The 17,356-nt window shown below is 54.2% G+C and overlaps 1 protein-coding gene across 8 annotated transcripts in view; it reads left to right on the top strand.

The window, feature by feature from the left end:
- Tmem94 (transmembrane protein 94) overlaps positions 1 to 17,356 on the top strand; it is a 40,795-nt gene that overhangs the window by 20,022 nt on the left and 3,417 nt on the right. For 2 of the 8 annotated variants that reach the window (XM_069993024.1, XM_069993020.1), the window contains 22 exons: positions 3,455 to 3,574; positions 3,877 to 4,004; positions 4,871 to 5,007; positions 6,605 to 6,807; positions 7,130 to 7,281; positions 7,597 to 7,699; positions 7,901 to 7,987; positions 8,451 to 8,567; positions 8,884 to 8,940; positions 9,347 to 9,451; positions 9,574 to 9,738; positions 9,973 to 10,182; positions 11,413 to 11,731; positions 12,690 to 12,863; positions 13,232 to 13,334; positions 13,415 to 13,632; positions 15,005 to 15,186; positions 15,276 to 15,414; positions 15,666 to 15,781; positions 15,910 to 16,009; positions 16,381 to 16,489; positions 16,666 to 16,855. In XM_069993024.1, the coding sequence (XP_069849125.1) occupies positions 3,455 to 3,574; positions 3,877 to 4,004; positions 4,871 to 5,007; positions 6,605 to 6,807; positions 7,130 to 7,281; positions 7,597 to 7,699; positions 7,901 to 7,987; positions 8,451 to 8,567; positions 8,884 to 8,940; positions 9,347 to 9,451; positions 9,574 to 9,738; positions 9,973 to 10,182; positions 11,413 to 11,731; positions 12,690 to 12,863; positions 13,232 to 13,334; positions 13,415 to 13,632; positions 15,005 to 15,186; positions 15,276 to 15,414; positions 15,666 to 15,781; positions 15,910 to 16,009; positions 16,381 to 16,489; positions 16,666 to 16,855 (3,234 nt within the window). Of the gene's footprint in view, positions 1 to 3,454; positions 3,575 to 3,876; positions 4,066 to 4,870; positions 5,008 to 6,604; positions 6,808 to 7,129; positions 7,282 to 7,596; positions 7,700 to 7,900; positions 7,988 to 8,450; positions 8,568 to 8,883; positions 8,941 to 9,346; positions 9,452 to 9,573; positions 9,739 to 9,972; positions 10,183 to 11,412; positions 11,732 to 12,689; positions 12,864 to 13,231; positions 13,335 to 13,414; positions 13,633 to 15,004; positions 15,187 to 15,275; positions 15,415 to 15,665; positions 15,782 to 15,909; positions 16,010 to 16,380; positions 16,490 to 16,665; positions 16,856 to 17,356 lie in introns of those variants that run through there. The other 6 variants (XM_069993023.1, XM_069993022.1, XM_069993021.1 and 3 more) reach the window with 6 other exon arrangements.

Below are 17,356 nucleotides of genomic sequence, written 5' to 3'. Positions count from 1 at the left end.
GACCATTTCTAGAGGCCTGGCCTTGGCTAGTCCATTGTTTCTATCCCAGATCTCTTGAATACGCTGAAGAGAGGAAGACTAGAAGGCTGAGCCCAAGAGGAGAAGGGGCAGTGTGCAGGAAGGTGCTAGAGGATTGGCTTCTCACCCAGGGCCCAGCCCTCTTCCTTTGGGGGCGGGAACAGGTATCACTGGTGTGGTCTAGCTCTGTAGATCCCAGAAAGCCTAGAGGCTCCTTTTCCCATTTGTCTTCCCCACTTATAGTCTCCCTGAGGAGCAATTTCCTTCATGGTCAGGAACTGTAGGAGACTGAGGGACAGACCCTAGCCTCCCTTGTCATTCATTTATCTTGATCCCTGACCTCCGGGAATACCATGATCCTACTGGTGTCTGGGAAGATAGTATTTACCCAGGCTAGACATTGGGCTCCCATCCAGAGGTCATTTCTTCCTGAGCAAAAATAACCAGTTTATTGCCTCTGGGAAAAAACAGCTCTTATCTGCCCATCCAAAGCTGCTGTGGAGAGAGGGGTTAGGTGAAATTTAGGTGAGGGAGCTCTGGAAATCTTGATGCTGAGCCCACTCTGGAAGCTAAAACACATGGTGGTAGGTGACATTGGTGGTTCCACTTAGGTGCATCCCATAATGCCAGGTGTGTGGCACTCAAATCTTGTCCCTTAGGCCTAGCTGCCTCTTAGAGTGGTAAAGGCATGAACCCTATTGGGGCCAAGGCCAAGTTCCCACAGAGAGGGAGAGGCCCCTATGAAGCCAGGCAGGGAGGGAAAGCTGCAGCAGATGAAGCCAGCTCAGGCCCCTGGGGAGGGAGTCCTGGGGTTGTCAGAGTAGAGGCAGTGGGCAGGGAGGCCAGGAAGCCAGGGTAGTGTAACCCACAGTCTCTGGCCTGTAGTCTTCTGTCAATAGCCTTGGTGCCTTACAGTATTGAGGCTGTCCTTTCTTTCCCTTAGTGCTGCACAGACAGGGGATCTGTGCATCAGACTGATCCTGACATCGGCTTCATTCCCCCCTTCCCCCTAATTTCCACTGGGTACATCCAGGAGGGGGCCTGGACATGTGTGTTAGCTCCAAGTGTTCCTACTGCAGATCTTTTGGGTTGACAGTTGCAGTCTGTAGCGTCAGTAGGACTAGTAAATCTACTTCATTTACTCATTCATTCAACAGTTATTCCCCGAGCTTGTGTGCATGCCAGGCACTGTCTTTAGTGGTTCCATAGAGGTAGAAGAAGTTTGTATATGTTTTCTAGGAATATGCAGTCTACTGGGAGAGCCAGCCATGTAAATGGAGAATCAGGACTCCATAAGAATAGGCCAAGAACGAGGTCGCCTCTGTGCCATCAGAACGAACACAAATGTCCTTCTGCAGAGCAGCCTTGGGTTTGGGGAAAATAGCTCAGAGGAGGTGACGTTGAAGTTGTCTTGAAGAAGAGTTGTCTGGCGTGGTGAGTGTATCCTTGCCCAGGAAGTGCATAGAGAGAGGAATCTGCTTGTGAGCCAGAAGAGCAGGGTCTTTTCTAACAGGCAGAGTGGTTTCCAAGGTTAAGGTGTCCGCTGAGGGGGTGTGCTTATCCTGCCTCGAGCATTACACAGATCTGGAGAAGGTAGATTGGGGACAGGAAGAGGCATGGAAGGCCAGAGTCTGGGAACAGGCAGAGGCAATGTGGGAAGAGAAGTGATTGGCACTGAGGCCCATGGGGAATTCAGGATTTGGGACATCCAGACTTCCATCCCTGTGAAACAGCTGTGCGGCAGGTGAATAGATGGGTTTATATTAGGGGCAGAGGTCAGGCTGGAGATGAAATGTAGATTCTGAATTGTAAGCATACGAGTGGTGAGTGAATCCAGAACTGTGGCTCAGGTTGCCCTGGAAACGTACAACAGTTGGCAAGCTGCCTCTGGATGGGCTGTTGTGCTAACAGAGGGTGAAGAAAGCCTGAGTCCAAGAAGGGGGAAAAACCAGAATGCTCAGGTCTCAGCCAGAAGTGGACTGGCTATGAGGTCCATCAAGATAATATGTCTGGTCCCCATGGGATCTGGGGCCATCTCTGTCTACTCTGGATTCTGGCCAGCCACTGTGACCAAGGAGTATGGCCAAGTTGTAGCACTGTCTTTTCTTGGGAACAGCTGTCTTTTTTTCTTTTCTGAGTTATATCCTGCCTAGTATTTTGTGGTTATAAGAGTAAAGGGGCTGGGAAGGTGGCTCAGTGGTAGAGTGCTTGCCTTGCATGCATGAGGCTCTGGGTTCGATTCCTCAGTGCCACATAAGCAGAAAAAGGGGGAAGTGGCGTTGTGGCTCAAGTGGTAGAGTGCTCTGCTTGAGCTGAAGAGCTGAGGGACAGCGCCTAGGCCCACGACCAACAGCAACAAAAAAAAGAGTCTCTCAAGATGGTGGTACTGGAAGGTGGCACTTTTTTTTTTTTTATATCTTCCAAGGCATAATGAAATATATCTCTAGGTTATTTCTAGTTGGGAATGTGGCTCAGTGGTAGAGTGCTTGCCTAGCCTGCATGAAGCCCTGGGTTCCATTCCTCAGTACCACATACACAGAACAAGCCAGAAGTGGTGCTGTGGCTCAAGTGGTAGAATGCTAGCCTTGAGCAAAAGAAGCTCAGGGACATGCCCAGATCCTGAGTTCAAGTCACAGGACTGGCAAAAAAAAAAAAAAAGAAAGAAAGAAAGAAAAAAAGAAAAAGAAAAAGAAAAGAAAGAAAACACTGAATGGAGAAAGTCATTTTTAGGTCTTGGTTTGGTTCACTTGTTTATGCTTCATGCCAATGTTAGGGTTTGAATTCAAGGCCTCTGTGTTGTCCCTGAGCTTTTTTACTCAAGGCTGGCACTCTACCACTTGGATGTTTGGTGATTAATTGGAGATAAGAGTCTCATGGATTTGTCTGCCTGAGTTGGCTTCGGACTGTGATCCTCAGCTCTCAGCCTCCTGAGTAGCTAGGATTACAGGCATGAGCCACTGGTGCCTGGCTAGTTTTGTTTTGTTTTTTTTTCAATTTGTCTTTCAAGAATAAAGCACTATGACCTTAAACATTTAAAAAATTGTCTTCATGGGCTGGGAATGTGGCTTAGTGGTGGAGTGCTTGCCTAGCATTCATGAAGCCCTGGGTTCGATGCCTCAGTACCACACATACAGAAAAGTCTGGAAGTGGCACTGTGACTCAAGTGGTAGAGTGGTAGCCTTGAGCAAAAAGCTCAGGGACAGTGCCCAGACCCTAAGTTCAAGCCCCAGGACTCCCCCCTCCCCTCAAAAAAATTGTGTTCAAATTTAAAGTGATTTTTCCCTGGTTAGGTCCTGAGGGGCACGAGCTGATAGGGGAAGGGAGGCAGAGTCAGGTGGAAAAGGAAGGACCCCTAGGGAATAAGAGGGGATAGGTGGAGCCAGGAATGGAGAGCTGGGGACAGGGGAGACACTGACCACCTCTGGCTCTCCTGCAGGGCGAGCCCCCCTTGGCCCTGGGCCTGTCCACCCGGAAGGCACTCAGTGTCCTGAAGGAACAGCTGGAGGCTGTGTTGGAGGGACACCTCAAAGAGCAGAAGAAACTCCTTACGTGGAAGGTGAGACTTCTTCAGGGAGGCTGGAGTCTGAGTGGGATGGGAGAGAGGTGTGGGAGGCCACTCCCCAGAGCCGTGGTGTGCCCTGTCCCCCCGGGCAGGAAGACTTAACCAAGCTTGCAATGCAGATCACAAGTTAAGGTCCAGAGTGATGCCCTGACCTTTACCTGCTGGAGTAGTCCAGCCTCCAGCAGGCTCGACCCCACCTGAGTTCAAAGGCATTGGACCAAGGTGGCCATGGGGTTGGGAGGCACAGGACTGTAGTGGGGTTGGCCAGGCGCTCACTCCCATACTTCACTCCCTAGGAGGCGTGGAGAAGCAGCTTCCTGCACCTCCGTAACCGTTGTTCGTGTTTCCACTGGCCGGGGGCCCTGCTCATGCTGCTGGCCGTGCTGCTGCTGCTGGGCTGTTGGGGAGGCCAGCCAGCGGGCAGGTAAACAGGCTCCACAGCTACCGCAAGGCCCCACTCTTCCCTCTAAGATGCCAGCAGGCAGGTAAACAGGCTCCACAGCTGCTGTAACTGCCCACTCTTCCCGCTAAGATGCCCCCAGGCTCTGAGGCCTGCTACTCCCAGAGCTGCCCCTTCAATAGGCTCCTATGTAAGAATGTTCTTCTTGTCCCTTGACAAGGGACAAGGGTTCCCTGGAATCAGGAAGCAAATGAGATCATCCTTTTAAGGACCAGTAAAGCCAGGCACCAGGGTTACACACCTGTAATCCTAGCTTCTTAGGGGGCTGAGATCTGAGAATTGCGGTTCAAGCCAGCCTGGGCAAGAAGGTTCATGAGACTCTTATCTCCAATTAACCAGCAAAAGGCCAAAAGTGGAGCTGTGGCTTTAGTGGTAGAGCATCAGCTTTGAGCAGAAAAGCTAAGGGATAGCACCAGGCCCTCAGTTCAAGCCCCAATACTTGCATTAAAAAAAATTAAATAAATAAAATGGACCAGCCAGGCGTCAGTGGCTCACACCCGTAATCCTAGCTACTCAGGAGGCTGAGACCTGAAGATTGCGGGTCAAAGCCAGACTGGGCAGGAAAGTCCATGAGACTCTTATCTCCAATTAACTACCAGAAAACCAGAAGAGGTGCTGTGACTCACGTGCTAGAGCACTTGCCTTGAGATGAACAGCTCAGAGACTGTGCCCAGGCCCAGAGTTCAAGCTCCAAGACTGACAAAAATAAATAACTAAATAGGACCAGTGGAAGAGGGTGGCATTTTGGGTTCTGGGGCCTATCTGGGGGAGGGTGGGCAAGGGTTTGCTCCTTGGAAATGCATCATATTCTCTGTGTTCTCTGATACCAGCCACGGGGTGGAACTGGTGAATGCTTCCGCATTGTTTCTGTTGCTGCTTCTGAACCTCATCCTCATCGGACGGCAAGATCGGCTGAAGCGCCAGGAGGTGGAGCGCAGGCTTCAGGGGATCATTGACCAAATCCAAGGTGAGGTCAAGAGTCAGGCTGCTTGATGGGAAAGACACCCTAGGATGTGTCAGAGGAGCCCTAAGGGCATCCCAGGGAGACGGCATCATCATGCAGAGGGATGGAAGTTACCCCAGCCACTCTTGAGCAGGGTAGTGAGTACTTCCAGATTGGCTGTGGGTCCCAGGCAGTGGCCTGAGCAGGCAGGAAGCTGATGGTGGCACTGTGGGCTTGCTACTGTTGTCCAACAAAGAGACACTGTCTCTTGGTGGGAGGACGGTGGAGACATTTTCTCCCAAGCATGCCTTTGTCTGATGGTACTGGGCTGGGGATAGGAGATAGGAGATACCAATGGGAATCCAGGTTGAGGACTGGAAGCCCAAGATGGCCGTTTCCTAAAGGAAAGGGGCATTGCTCACCTCCTTCAGTCAAGCCAGTGTTTAAGAAGCTCTGGCCAAGCCGGGCGCTGGTGGCTCACGCCTGTAATCCTAGCTACTCAGGAGGCTGAGATCTGAGGATCGCGGTTCAAAGCCAGCCCGGGCAGGAGAGACTGTGAGACTCCTATCTCCAATAAACCACAAGAAAACCGGAAGTGGCGCTGTAGCTCAAGTGGTAGAGCGCTCGCCTTGAGCTGAAGAGCTGAGGGACAGCGCCCAGGCCCAGAGTTCAAGTCCCACTACTGACCAAAAAAAAAAAAAAAAAAAAGAAGCTCTGGCCATTGGTTGAGGGTTTGTTGGGCTCTTTGTAGAGATCGTGGTTCCTACTTTCCAGAGGAACATGGCAGTGGGTGTCAGAGAAGCACCACCACCTGCTCCCAGTGAACTTTTCTCTGATCATACTGGGCAGGGCAAAATTAAATATGAAGTGAGAATTTATTCATTCTGAAATGGTAATTGCAGTTATGTGCCAGACATTGGGAGACCAAGATGACTAAGAAAGCTGGGCCATGATTCTCAGGAGCTTAGTCTCTTGCTTAGAAGCCATCAGCGGGGTCCTTCTTACTTTTCTAAGCCATCCCAGATGTCCCATGTGGCTTACCAAAGCCCCTGCTACAGGCTCTGGCCTTTTGGTCCAGTTTCTTCTGTTACTGTTCATCATCCTGTTATAACCCTTCATCCATCCTGCCTAGCCCCCTGTGAGATATCCTGCTGGGCCTCTGTCCTGCTCTTCTCTGCTTAGCTAGCTTCTCCCCCCACCCCCACCCCTTCCTGGGACTCAAACTCGATACCTGATGCTTCCACTTATTGATCAACGCTCCACCAACTGAGCCCTGCCTCCAACCCCAGCTTCTCCCTTTTCATCACCAGCTAACCGAATCTTACTCCTTCTTCCTGACCCATCCCAAATGTTCTCTTTGTGTGGAAACCACCTCTCATCACCCCAGCTGCTAGGTTCACCCCATTTCCCAAGCTCCCACAGTTACCATGTGTTCACCTGGTGGAACCTCCCAGCTGGAACTGCTTGAGGAAGGCTTCATCGGGAAAGCATTAACACAGGGAAAGCATTTGCATGCATGGAGTGGGCTGTGTAGGCCTGAGAAGGAGCAAAGAGCAGGTGGGGGGCTGGGGGGTGCGGCCTGGCCTGGATGAGAAGGGTGGTTTCTTTCTCTTCTCATCAGATGCCCTCAGGGATGGCAAGGAAATCAAGTGGCCAAATGCCTTGTATCCTGACCTCCACATGCCCTTTGCACCCTCCTGGTCTCTACATTGGGCCTACAGAGATGGTCATCTGGTCAACCTGCCTGTCAGCCTGTTGGTAGAAGGAGACATCATAGCCCTGAGGCCCGGCCAGGAGTCCTTTGCCTCTCTAAGGGGAATCAAGGTAGCTAGAGGCTGCTTCCTCCCAGGGAACTACTGGGACAGCCACTGGTACCTGGGGTTGTGGGGGGCTGTCCTGAAACTTCCTAGCTAGCTCGTAGGCTTTGCAAGGGCTCCTGGGTTCTCAGGAAAAAGGTGAAGCCTCTTCTTCTTCCTCCTGTGCTGTTTCTTCTCGATCTTCAAGGAGGCTCCCAAATTCCACAAGTCCCACCCGGACAGGCTCTTTGCTAGGGGCTAGTTACTGACCCTGAGGGCCATTCCACTTAGCCAGCATTGTCCAGGAAGAGTGGCCTGTGACAGAGCCCTTTCCCCATCACTGCCCGCAGGATGACGAACACATTGTCCTGGAGCCGGGAGATCTGTTCCCCCCTTTCTCTCCACCGCCCTCGCCCCGGGGGGAAGTGAAGAAAGGGCCACAGAACCCCCAGCAGCACCGACTTTTCCGTGTCCTGGAGACCCCTGTGATTGACAACGTCAGGTGGGGTGCCACTCCCCTCCTGCCCTGCTATCTTTTTCCCCAGAGCATCTTGTGACAAGGAAGGAGCTTTGTCCACCGCAGGCCCTGCCGAGGGCAGGTGCCGCCCTCAGCTCCTCCCTTGGCATCCTTACACTGCACTTTGAGGGTCAGCTCTGGAGGTGGGCGGAGCTCCGCTCCCAGGGCATCACTTAGGGAACCGCAGGCCTTGATCGTGTTCAGTGAAGCCCTGTCTGGCCGAGGGCCGCAGAATCTTTTTCCAGGTGTGGGTTTCTGGCTTCTTGCCCCTCAGGGCCTAAGCGTTGCCTCTTTCCATAGATGGTGCCTGGACATGGCCCTGTCCCGCCCGGTCACTGCTCTGGACAACGAGAGGTTCACAGTTCAGTCGGTGATGCTGCACTATGCTGTGCCGGTGGTCCTGGTGTGTGAGGCAGCTCTACAGGGCAGGGGGAGGGCCAGATGGGGGAGGGGGGCGGCCATGGGGCTGGGTCCAGGTGAATATGTGAGTACAGGTAAAGGGGGCCAGAGGGAGCCTGAGGTGTGAGTGGAAAAGGAAGGCGGCCTGGAATCTGGTCCCTCACTAGGGGAGGGTCTTAAGGCTGTGCCCTTCCTGTTTCCACAGGCTGGCTTTCTCATCACCAACGCCCTGCGCTTCGTATTCAGTGCTCCTGGGGTCACTTCCTGGCAGTACACCCTCCTCCAGCTCCAGGCAAGAATGCCACCCCCCCCTCCCTTTTTTTAAAATCCTGATCCTTGGGTTTGAGCTCTGGGCCTGGGCTTTGCCCCTGAGCTTTTTTTGTGCTCAAGGTTAATGCTCTGCCCCTTGAGCCACAGCACCACTTCCAGCTTTTTCTGAGTAGTTTATAGGAGATAATTCTCACGGACTTTCCTGACTGGGTTGGCTTTGAACTGCAATCTTCAGATCTCAGTCTCCTGAATAGCTAGGATTACAGGCTTGAGCCACCAGCTCCAGGCTCCTTTCTTCTCTCTTGTGCTTCTGTATCCTATATGGCCCTGGTTGTCTTCTTTCTCTGCACCCACAGTATCCTTAGGCTTTAGTTTAAGAATGCCTCCTTCCTCTCCTTCCCTTCCTGCCTCCTTGGGACGGCCCTGTGGCAGCCTCTAGGCCAGGAACTCCTTGGGAGCCTGCAGTGAGGTCCTCTCCTTTCCAGGTGAATGGCATGCTGCCCATCCTCCCCCTGCTCTTTCCAGTCCTCTGGGTGCTGGCAACCGCCTGTGGAGAAGCCCGTGTCCTGGCCCAGATGAGCAAGGCCTCACCCAGCTCCCTGGTAGGTTGTTCTGGGAGAATAGTACAAAAAGAAGGCATGGGCTGTGCCAGAGAATTGGGGCACAAGGCCAACCCCATGTTGGGCTTTTAGCCTGTTGGAGGCCCTGGGCAGCTCTCTGGGGACTCAGGCCCTTGCATTAGAGAGCAGCCTCCTGTTTCCGCCTGGGCGTGGGAGAGAGATCTCTTCTGGCTCTCCACCAGTGGGGAGTCAGGATTGCCAGGTCCTCTTTACCAAAAGGGTTGGAGCCTCGCAGGTGTAGGCCCCTCTGGCAGCATGGAGGTCTGTGTGAACAAGGCTTGTTTCCCCCTCTGTGCAGCTGGCCAAGTTCTCGGAGGACACTCTGAGCAGTTACACAGAAGCTGTCTCCTCTCAGGTACGCGGACGGGCCCCACTGCTGTTCCTGGGCTTTTGTGCTCAAGTCTAGCACTCTAGCACTTGAGCCACAGCTCTACTTTAGGCCGGCTTTGAATAGCAATCTTCAGAGCTCAGCCTCCCGTGTGAGCCCCAGGCACCTGCAGCCAAAAACCCTGCACCCTCAGGCCCCCTCTCGGAACCCTGAGATTTGGTTTACAGCCTTGAGCCTTCAGCTGGGCTCTGGAAGCTTTTTCCCTTGTTACCCCCACCCTCCTTCTCAGGGATTATCCAGACCTGATCCCCTAACATACCAACATGACACATTATCCCAGAACCTCACCCTCCTGAACTTTCTCCACTATTGACCCTAGAGGTGCTCCCCAAGGAAATGAGGCTGAGAAAGCAGATTTTCTCTCTCCTGCCAGGAAATGCTGCGCTGTATTTGGGGCCACTTCCTAAGGGTGATCCAGGGGACCTCTCCAACGCTGAGCCACAGTGCCAGCCTGCTGCACAGCTTGGGCTCTGTCACGGTGAGGGGCCTTGCATGGAGGGGAGGGGGGTAGCATGGCCTGTCTTGGTGGGGTCTGGACTGTCCACTGGGCAGTTGGGCCAAAGCCAAGCCATCTCCCAATCCTGGCCTCTCTCCCTGCAGGTTCTATGCTGTGTAGACAAACAGGGGATCCTGTCATGGCCAAATCCCAGCCCAGAGACTGTGCTGTTCTTCAGCGGGAAGGTGGAGCCCCCGCACAGCAGCCACGAGGACCTCACAGATGACCTGTCCACCCGCTCCTTCTGCCATCCTGAGGTAGAGGAGGAGGTACGGCCAGCTCCTGGGGGCCCATCTGGGCCAGACTGAGTAGCCTTTGGAGCCTACCCTGAGAGGGTAGAGCTCAAGAGGGAGAAAGGGGTGTGGGCACCTTTGGTGGCTGCTTCTGAGTAGTTAAGGTGGAGCCTCAGGACCAGGCTGGGAGGGGCTGGGCACTGACGTACCTCGCTGGTCTGTGGATGCCACAGTACCCTGGTCCTAGGCTCGTGCTCCTGTTTTCCTCAGCCCCATGAACAAGATGCCCTCCTTTCTGGCTCCCTGAGCAATACCCTGCACCTTTCCAACGAGCAGGAGCACGGTGGCTGGCCTGGTGACGGCCCCAAGCCTGCCGAGACCTACCATCCCCACAAGGTGCGCAGCCGCAGTAGATACCTGTCCGGCTCCAACGTGAGCTTCAGCAGGGACACAGAGGGCGGCGAGGAAGAGCCCAGCAAGGTGAGAGGAGGGAAGCCACTTCACCCAGCACAGGCCCGGCAGCCACTTCTGCCAAGGGGTGTAGCTTGGCTTGGACCAGCAGGGTCTGAAAGTACAGAAGTTGTGTTCAACTCCCTCCCCACTTACCCCCGCCCTCCCCTCAGTCCTGGCCAGCAAGATGACTTCCTAAGGCTGGGCCTCAGTCTCCTCTCTGTTTGTTTGATTTTGTGCCAGTACTGGCTCTTCAATTCAGGGCCCAGGTCTTGTCCCTTGGTTTTTTTTTGCTCAAAGCTAGCGTTCTACCGCTTGGGCCACACCTCTCTTTTTTGGTGGGGGGTTGGTGGTGCACTGGTCCTGGGGCTTGAACTCGGAGCTGGGTGCTTTCTCTAAGCTCCTTTTGCTCAAGGCTAGCACTCTACCACTTGAACCACAGTGCCACTGGTAGGTTTTTTGGTGATTAATTGGAGATAAGAGTCTCATGGACTTTTCTGCTCAGGCTTGGCTTCAAACTGCTACCCTCAGATCTCAGCCTTCTGAGTAGCTAGGACTATAAGCATGGGCTACTGATGCCCAGCTTTGTACTTTCAGTGTTTTGCTGGTTAACTTGCAGATAACTTTCTCAGATTTATCTGCCTGGTTGGCTTCAAACCATGATCAGCAGAGCTCAGCCTCCTGAGTAGCTAGGATTACAAGTGTGAGGCACCCTGCCCACCTTCTGAGCCTCTTTTTTTTTTTTTTTGTCGGTCGTGGGGCTTGAAGTCTGGGCCTGGGCGTTGTCCCTCAGCTCTTCAGCTCAAGGCGAGCGCTCTACCACTTGAGCTACAGCGCCATTTCCAGTTTTCTGGTGGTTTATTGGAGATAGGAGTCTCACGGTCTTTCTTGCCCAGGCTGGCTTTGAACCGCGATCCTCAGATCTCAGCCTCCTGAGTAGCTAGGATTACAGGCGTGAGCCACCAGCGCCCAGCTCTTCTGAGCCTCTTGTACAACATAATCTGAGCTCTCTTTAATTCTCACCTAAGGTCACTGGCCTCCTTAGAACCTTTGAAGCACACTCTGGCTGAAAAAGACCCCTGTTGTTTCTTCCTTATTGGCTGCCCAAGTCCTACCAGTACTGCCTCTTGCTATCCTAGAGGCCGACTGGAGGACAGGACTGAGCATGCATACCAGCCCTCTCCCCAGACTTGCATCTTCCTGCAGGCTTTGCTTGGGAAACCAGGGCCTGCCCCTACCTCTTCCCCCACTTTTCCCCAGGTCCAGCCTGGGATGGAGGGGGGGGAGCCCTATGAAGCCGAGGACTTCGTGTGTGACTACCACTTGGAGATGCTGAGCCTGTCCCAGGACCAGCAGAACCCCTCCTGCATCCAGTTCGATGACTCCAACTGGCAGCTACACCTCACCTCCCTCAAGCCGCTGGGCCTCAACGTGCTGCTCAACCTGTGTAACGCCAGCGTCACGGAGCGCCTGTGCCGCTTCTCAGACCACCTGTGCAACATTGCCCTGCAGGAAAGCCACAGCGCTGTGCTGCCGGTGCATGTGCCCTGGGGCCTCTGTGAGCTGGCCCGACTCATTGGTATGGCTACAGAGGTGGCAGTGGGGTGGGACTGCCATGGGTGGCTGCTGGGTTTCCAGACCAGGCCAGCCCTGCCTCCTAACAGACCCAGCCCCGACATGATATTCTGTCAGAAACATTGGATACTCTTAGCAGCAGCTGCTGCTGCTGCTCCTCCCCTTCCCCCTCCCCCTTACCCTCTCCACCTCCTCTTCTTCCTACTCCTCCCTCCCCCCTCCTCCTCCTCCTCCTTTCTTGGCAGTCATGGTGCTTGAATTGTGAGCCTGAGCACTAGACCTCAGCTCTTCAGCTCAAGGCAAGCACTCTACCACTTAAGCTATAGTGCCACTTCTGGTTTTCTGGTGGTTCATTGGAGATAAGAGTCTCACGGACTCTCCCTGCCTGGGCTTGCTTTGAACTGCAGTCCTCAGATCTCAGCCTCCAAAGTAGCTAGGATTATAGGCGTGAACCATGGTGCCCAGCCTCCTCCTCTTCCTCCTTCTTCCTTCTTCTCCTTCTCTTCCTCTTCCTTCTTTTTGTGCTGGTACTGGAGTTTGAACTCAGGGCCTGGTGTTGTCCCTGAGCTTTTTTGCTCAGGGCTAGCACTCTACCACTTGAGCCACACTTCCAATTCTGACTTTTTGCTGGTTAATTGGAGATAGATGTCTTACCAACTTTTTTTGTCCTGGTTGGCTTTGAACTGTGATCCTCAGATCTTCAGCTTCCTGAGTAGCTAGGATTATAGGCGTGAGCCACTGGTACCTGGCGTCATCCTTAACTTCTGACTGTCCCCCTTTAACCGACATTGTGGTCTGTGGGCTGGCTTCCTAATCTGAGAAGACAACTAACTGATGGTTGGGATAGGAAAGCAGAATGAGTTGGCTAGGCTGACTAAATTCTGTCTATGGCGGGAGTTAGGTGGTGGGAGGTTATAGCCTTGCATCTCCCCACAAACCCTGAGTCTCAGGCTTGTCTACAGGCTTCACTCCAGGAGCCAAGGAGCTCTTCAAGCAGGAAAACCACCTCGCACTCTACCGCCTCCCCAGTGCCGAGACTATGAAGGAGACGTCCCTGGGGCGGCCCTCCTGCATCACCAAGAGGCGCCCTCCCCTCAGCCACATGATCAGCCTCTTCATCAAGGACACTGCCACTAGTGAGCTGTCCACCGGTTCCAACTGTTGTCCTGCCCAGCCTCATGAAGCTTGGGAGGTGGGGGTGGGGGGGGGCTGTGCCCTGCCTTGTCTTTTTCTAGGGAGGGCAGGGCAGATGAAGTATAGAGGTCCCACAGTGTGTCAGGAACTGGTCTTGGGGACTGGACTCACAGAGGACAAGATTGTCCACAGGACAGGACATAAAATGCCTGCATTACCAGCCCAGGGTTGTTTCAGGGCCTCTTGGTGACTAGGTGGCCTGGCCCTCCTTGGGTAGGAGCTCCTTTGCACTCTTCTGGAGGCCTGCAGGTCAGAGGAGAGGTGGGGAGCTGGCTTGGGTCTCATGGGGTGGCCTCTTCACCCTGACCAGGCACGGAGCAGATGCTCTCCCACGGCACAGCCGATGTGGTCTTGGAGGCCTGCACGGACTTCTGGGATGGAGCTGACATCTACCCCCTTTCAGGTTCCGACAGGTGCGTGAGGGCCTTCGCCATCCCATAGTCAGGAGGAGCGCAGGACCATTCACCTTATGTCCCCTCTGTTCCCCTGGCAGAAAGAAAGTGCTGGATTTCTACCAGCGAGCCTGTCTGTCCGGCTACTGTTCCGCCTTTGCCTACAAGCCGATGAACTGCACCCTGTCCTCCCAGCTCAATGGCAAGTGCATTGAGCTGGTGCAGGTGCCCGGCCAGAGCAGCATCTTCACCATGTGTGAGCTGCCCAGCACCGTCCCCATTAAGCAGAACGCTCGCCGCAACAGCTGGAGCTCCGATGGTACTGTGCACTTCTGTCCAATAGGGGGCCGGTGCTGGGGGCTCCGGAGGGCCGGGGAGCCCAGGAGTGGGAGGGACCCGGACGGCCATGACATCGTGTCAGGCAGAAGAAGCCAGGGACACCACGTGGGAGCTGGGTCACCAGTGTGGCACTCTTTAGCTGTGATATGAGACGTTTTCTCATCTAAATATAGACTCTACCCCTGTCACAGGTTTCTTGGGGGGTTTAATATATATATCTATATAAGCTTTTTTTTTTTTTTTTTGTCAGATCTCAGTCTCCTGAGTAGCTAGGATTACAGGTGTGAACCGCTAGCACCTGGCTTAAAAGCATTTTTTTTTTAAGCTAGGTGCTGGTGGCTCATACCTGTAATCCTAGGTACTCAGGAGACTGAGATCTGAATATCAAGGTTCAAAGCTATCCCTGGCAGGAAAAATCTGTGAGACTCATCTCCATTAACTACAAAAAGCTGGAAGTGGAACTGTGGCTCAAGTGGTAGAGTGCTGGCCTTGAGTAAAAGAGCTCAGAGACAGTGCCCAGGCCCTGAGTTCAAGCCCCAGGACTGGCACAAAACAAACACTTGAATGGAAGCGTTTGGTTTTTTGTTTTGTTTTTTGTTTTTTTTCCTGTCAGTTGTGGGGCCTGATTCTGGGCCTGGGCGCTGTCCCTCAGCTCCTCAGCTCAAGGCTAGCACTTTACCACTTCAGCCACAGCGCCACTTCAGGCTTTTCCTGCTTATGTGGTGCTAAGGAATCGAACCCAGAGTCTCATGCATGCAAGGCAATCACTTTACCACTGAGCCACCTTCCCAGCCCCTAAAAGGGTTTTCTTGAAAAGCTATCACAACATTCACTGTGGAGCATTAGCCTTAGTAGAATCAGACAAATGTTTGGGTCACAGACCTTGCTGGAACTGTGGGTCTCTGAACCCACCTCATCCCTTTAAGTGTGTATGCTTGGGGCTTTAGGAACTCTGGAGACTGTGTGCGGAAGTGGTTGCTGAGGGTGGGGCTGGCCCCCTATCCTTGGAGCAGGGCCGGGCAATTGCTGAGCCATGTTCTACCTGGTTCTGCAGGATGGCCTCCTGACTGATGAGTTCTTTCATTGTGTTTTCTCCTGTGTCTGTCGGCTTTTTTATGTGTCTTGGCTGCGTGTGTGTGCGCGTGCGTGCATGGCTGTGTGTGGTCTTTTGGGGCCCATGTGCTCACTGATTTTGGGTGTGACATCAATGTGTGTGTGTGTGTGTGTGTGTGTGTGTGTGTGGCCCTTATGGGCTTCCCTCTGGAATCTGCTGGTTCCTGGGTGCCCTGGCTGGGCCATGTCCCACTGTCCTGCTATGTGTTGGCCGGCCTTTGTCTTGTGTCTACCTGAAGAAGGGATCGGGGAGGTGCTGGAGAAAGAAGACTGCATGCAGGCCCTGAGCGGCCAGATCTTCATGGGCATGGTGTCCTCTCAGTACCAGGCCCGGCTAGACATTGTACGCCTCATCGATGGGCTGGTTAATGCCTGCATCCGCTTTGTCTACTTCTCTTTGGAGGACGAGCTCAAAAGCAAGGTGGCTAGAACTCTCCACATCTTTCCCCACTGACCCTTTTCCCCATGGGCTTTTGGATCTGTCTATGTACTGTCATCTGCCTTTTACAGGTGTTTGCAGAAAAGATGGGCCTGGAGACAGGCTGGAACTGTCACATCTCTCTCACACCCAATGGTGACATGCCCGGCTCTGAGATTCCCCCTTCCAGCCCCAGCCACGCAGGCTCCCTGCATGATGACCTGAACCAGGGTGAGAGCAAAGGCTTGTGGGGGTTGGTCTGGGCAGGAACTTCCCCCTCCTGGGAGCTACAGCTTAGGAAGAGCCTCCTCCATCCCTCCCAGGATGTATACTCCTCTGGAAAAGGGCCCAGTGCCCTGTAGGCAGCAGAGGTGGGCAGGTGAGCAGTGAAGCTGGAGGCGGATGGTGTCTGTCCTCTGCAGACAAGGGAAAAGCCCCTAGGAAGCTGGTTCCAAGTGAAGAACATGCTTTCATCTCCACAGTGTCCCGGGATGATGCAGAAGGGCTCCTCCTGTTGGAGGAGGAGGGTCACTCGGACCTCATTAGCTTCCAACCTACAGACAGCGACATCCCCAGCTTCCTGGAGGACTGCAACCGGGTATGGTGGCCGGATCTGGCCTTCTCAGCTCCTTCTGTAACCATGGCTGGCTCAGGGAGGGGTAGGGCAGGCGAGTTCCACAGAGTCCCGGTCCCCATCCTGAATCCGTCATCGCTTGCTTCCTGCAGGCCAAGCTGCCCCGGGGCATTCACCAGGTGCGACCCCACCTGCAGAACATCGACAATGTGCCCCTGCTGGTGCCTCTCTTCACTGACTGTACCCCCGAGAGTGAGTGCGGCCGCGACCCCTCCTGCTGAGCTCCCTAGGGCTACATACATTATCTGTAGGCTGTAGAGGAGGGGGAAATGACACAGGAGTGGAAGAGCCTAGAGCAGGCGGAGGGGGGTGGGGGGAGGGTGTGTAAGGGATGGAGGGGTGCTGGGAAATCTAGCCAACTGATATGTAGCTAGGCCCATTCCAGAGTCAGAACTCAATTTTCACATGCTCATATTGATGGGGTGGGATTGTTTTAAAGAGAGACCCTCTTCCCATTGCCTTCTGTCCCCCCCTTTCCCCCGGCCTGTGGCTCTCTGCTGGTATCTACCTGCACATCTACCTGCTCTGCCTGCCTGACCCTTGTGCCTCCTGCCCACCTCCAGCCATGTGTGAGATGATAAAGATCATGCAGGAATACGGAGAGGTGACCTGCTGCCTGGGCAGCTCTGCCAACCTGAGGAACGGCTGCCTCTTCCTTCAGAGCGACGTCAGGTCAGGGCCCTGACAGGCCTGTGTGGAGCTGGGGGGCACGTTTCCTGGTTGATCTGGTCCTGACTGGGTTCCAGGCACCAGAGCGTGGTGGGAGGCAAGGGGTGGATGTCGTCTTGTGGGAGACCCAAGTCTTCACAGAGCACAGCTCATGGCTGAGCTTTTCCTTCCCCGCCCAGCATTGCTTTGGATCCCCTGTACCCATCTCGCTGCTCCTGGGAGACCTTTGGCTATGCCACCAGCACCAGCATGGCCCAGGCCTCGGATGGCCTCTCCCCCCTGCAGCTGTCAGGGCAGCTCAACAGCCTGCCCTGCTCCCTGACCTTCCGCCAGGAGGAGACCATCAGCATCATCCGGCTCATCGAGCAGGTGGGCCTCAGGCTGGGTGGAGTGGGGTAGGAGACAGGGCCCACCCTACAGGGGGGGAGGGGGGAGGTAGTTATAACCCAGGATCCTTCTGGAACCCCTGGACCGCATGCTTCCTGCACGTGGGAGGAGCAAGTGAAGCTCCCCCAGGAAGTTGCATTTTTTTTTTTTTTTTGTTTGGTCGTGGGGCTTGAACTCTGGGCCTGGGCGCTGTCCCTCAGCTCTTCAGCACAAGGCAAGCACTCTCCCGCTTGAGCCAGAGCACCACTTCTGGTTTTCTGGTGGTTCATTGGGGATAAGAATCTCACAGACTTTCCTGCCCCGGCTGGTTTTGAACTGTGATCCTCAGATCTCAGCCTGCTGAGTAGCTAGGATGACAGGCGGGAGCCACCGGTGCCAGGTGAAGTTGAATTTATCTCTGCTCCCTCCTCACAGGAGCGCCCCAGGCATGGCATGTGGCCCTTGGCTGAAGCTTGTCAGTTGTAGGGCCTGAGAGATCAGGCA

This window comes from Dipodomys merriami, unplaced genomic scaffold (assembly GCF_024711535.1).
Source record: "Dipodomys merriami isolate MVZ:Mamm:240054 unplaced genomic scaffold, mDipMer1.0.p SCAF_42, whole genome shotgun sequence".
Classification (NCBI taxonomy): domain Eukaryota; kingdom Metazoa; phylum Chordata; class Mammalia; order Rodentia; family Heteromyidae; genus Dipodomys; species Dipodomys merriami.
Note: the sequence above shows the minus strand (reverse complement) of the source record. Positions and strands in the feature narration are given on the sequence as shown.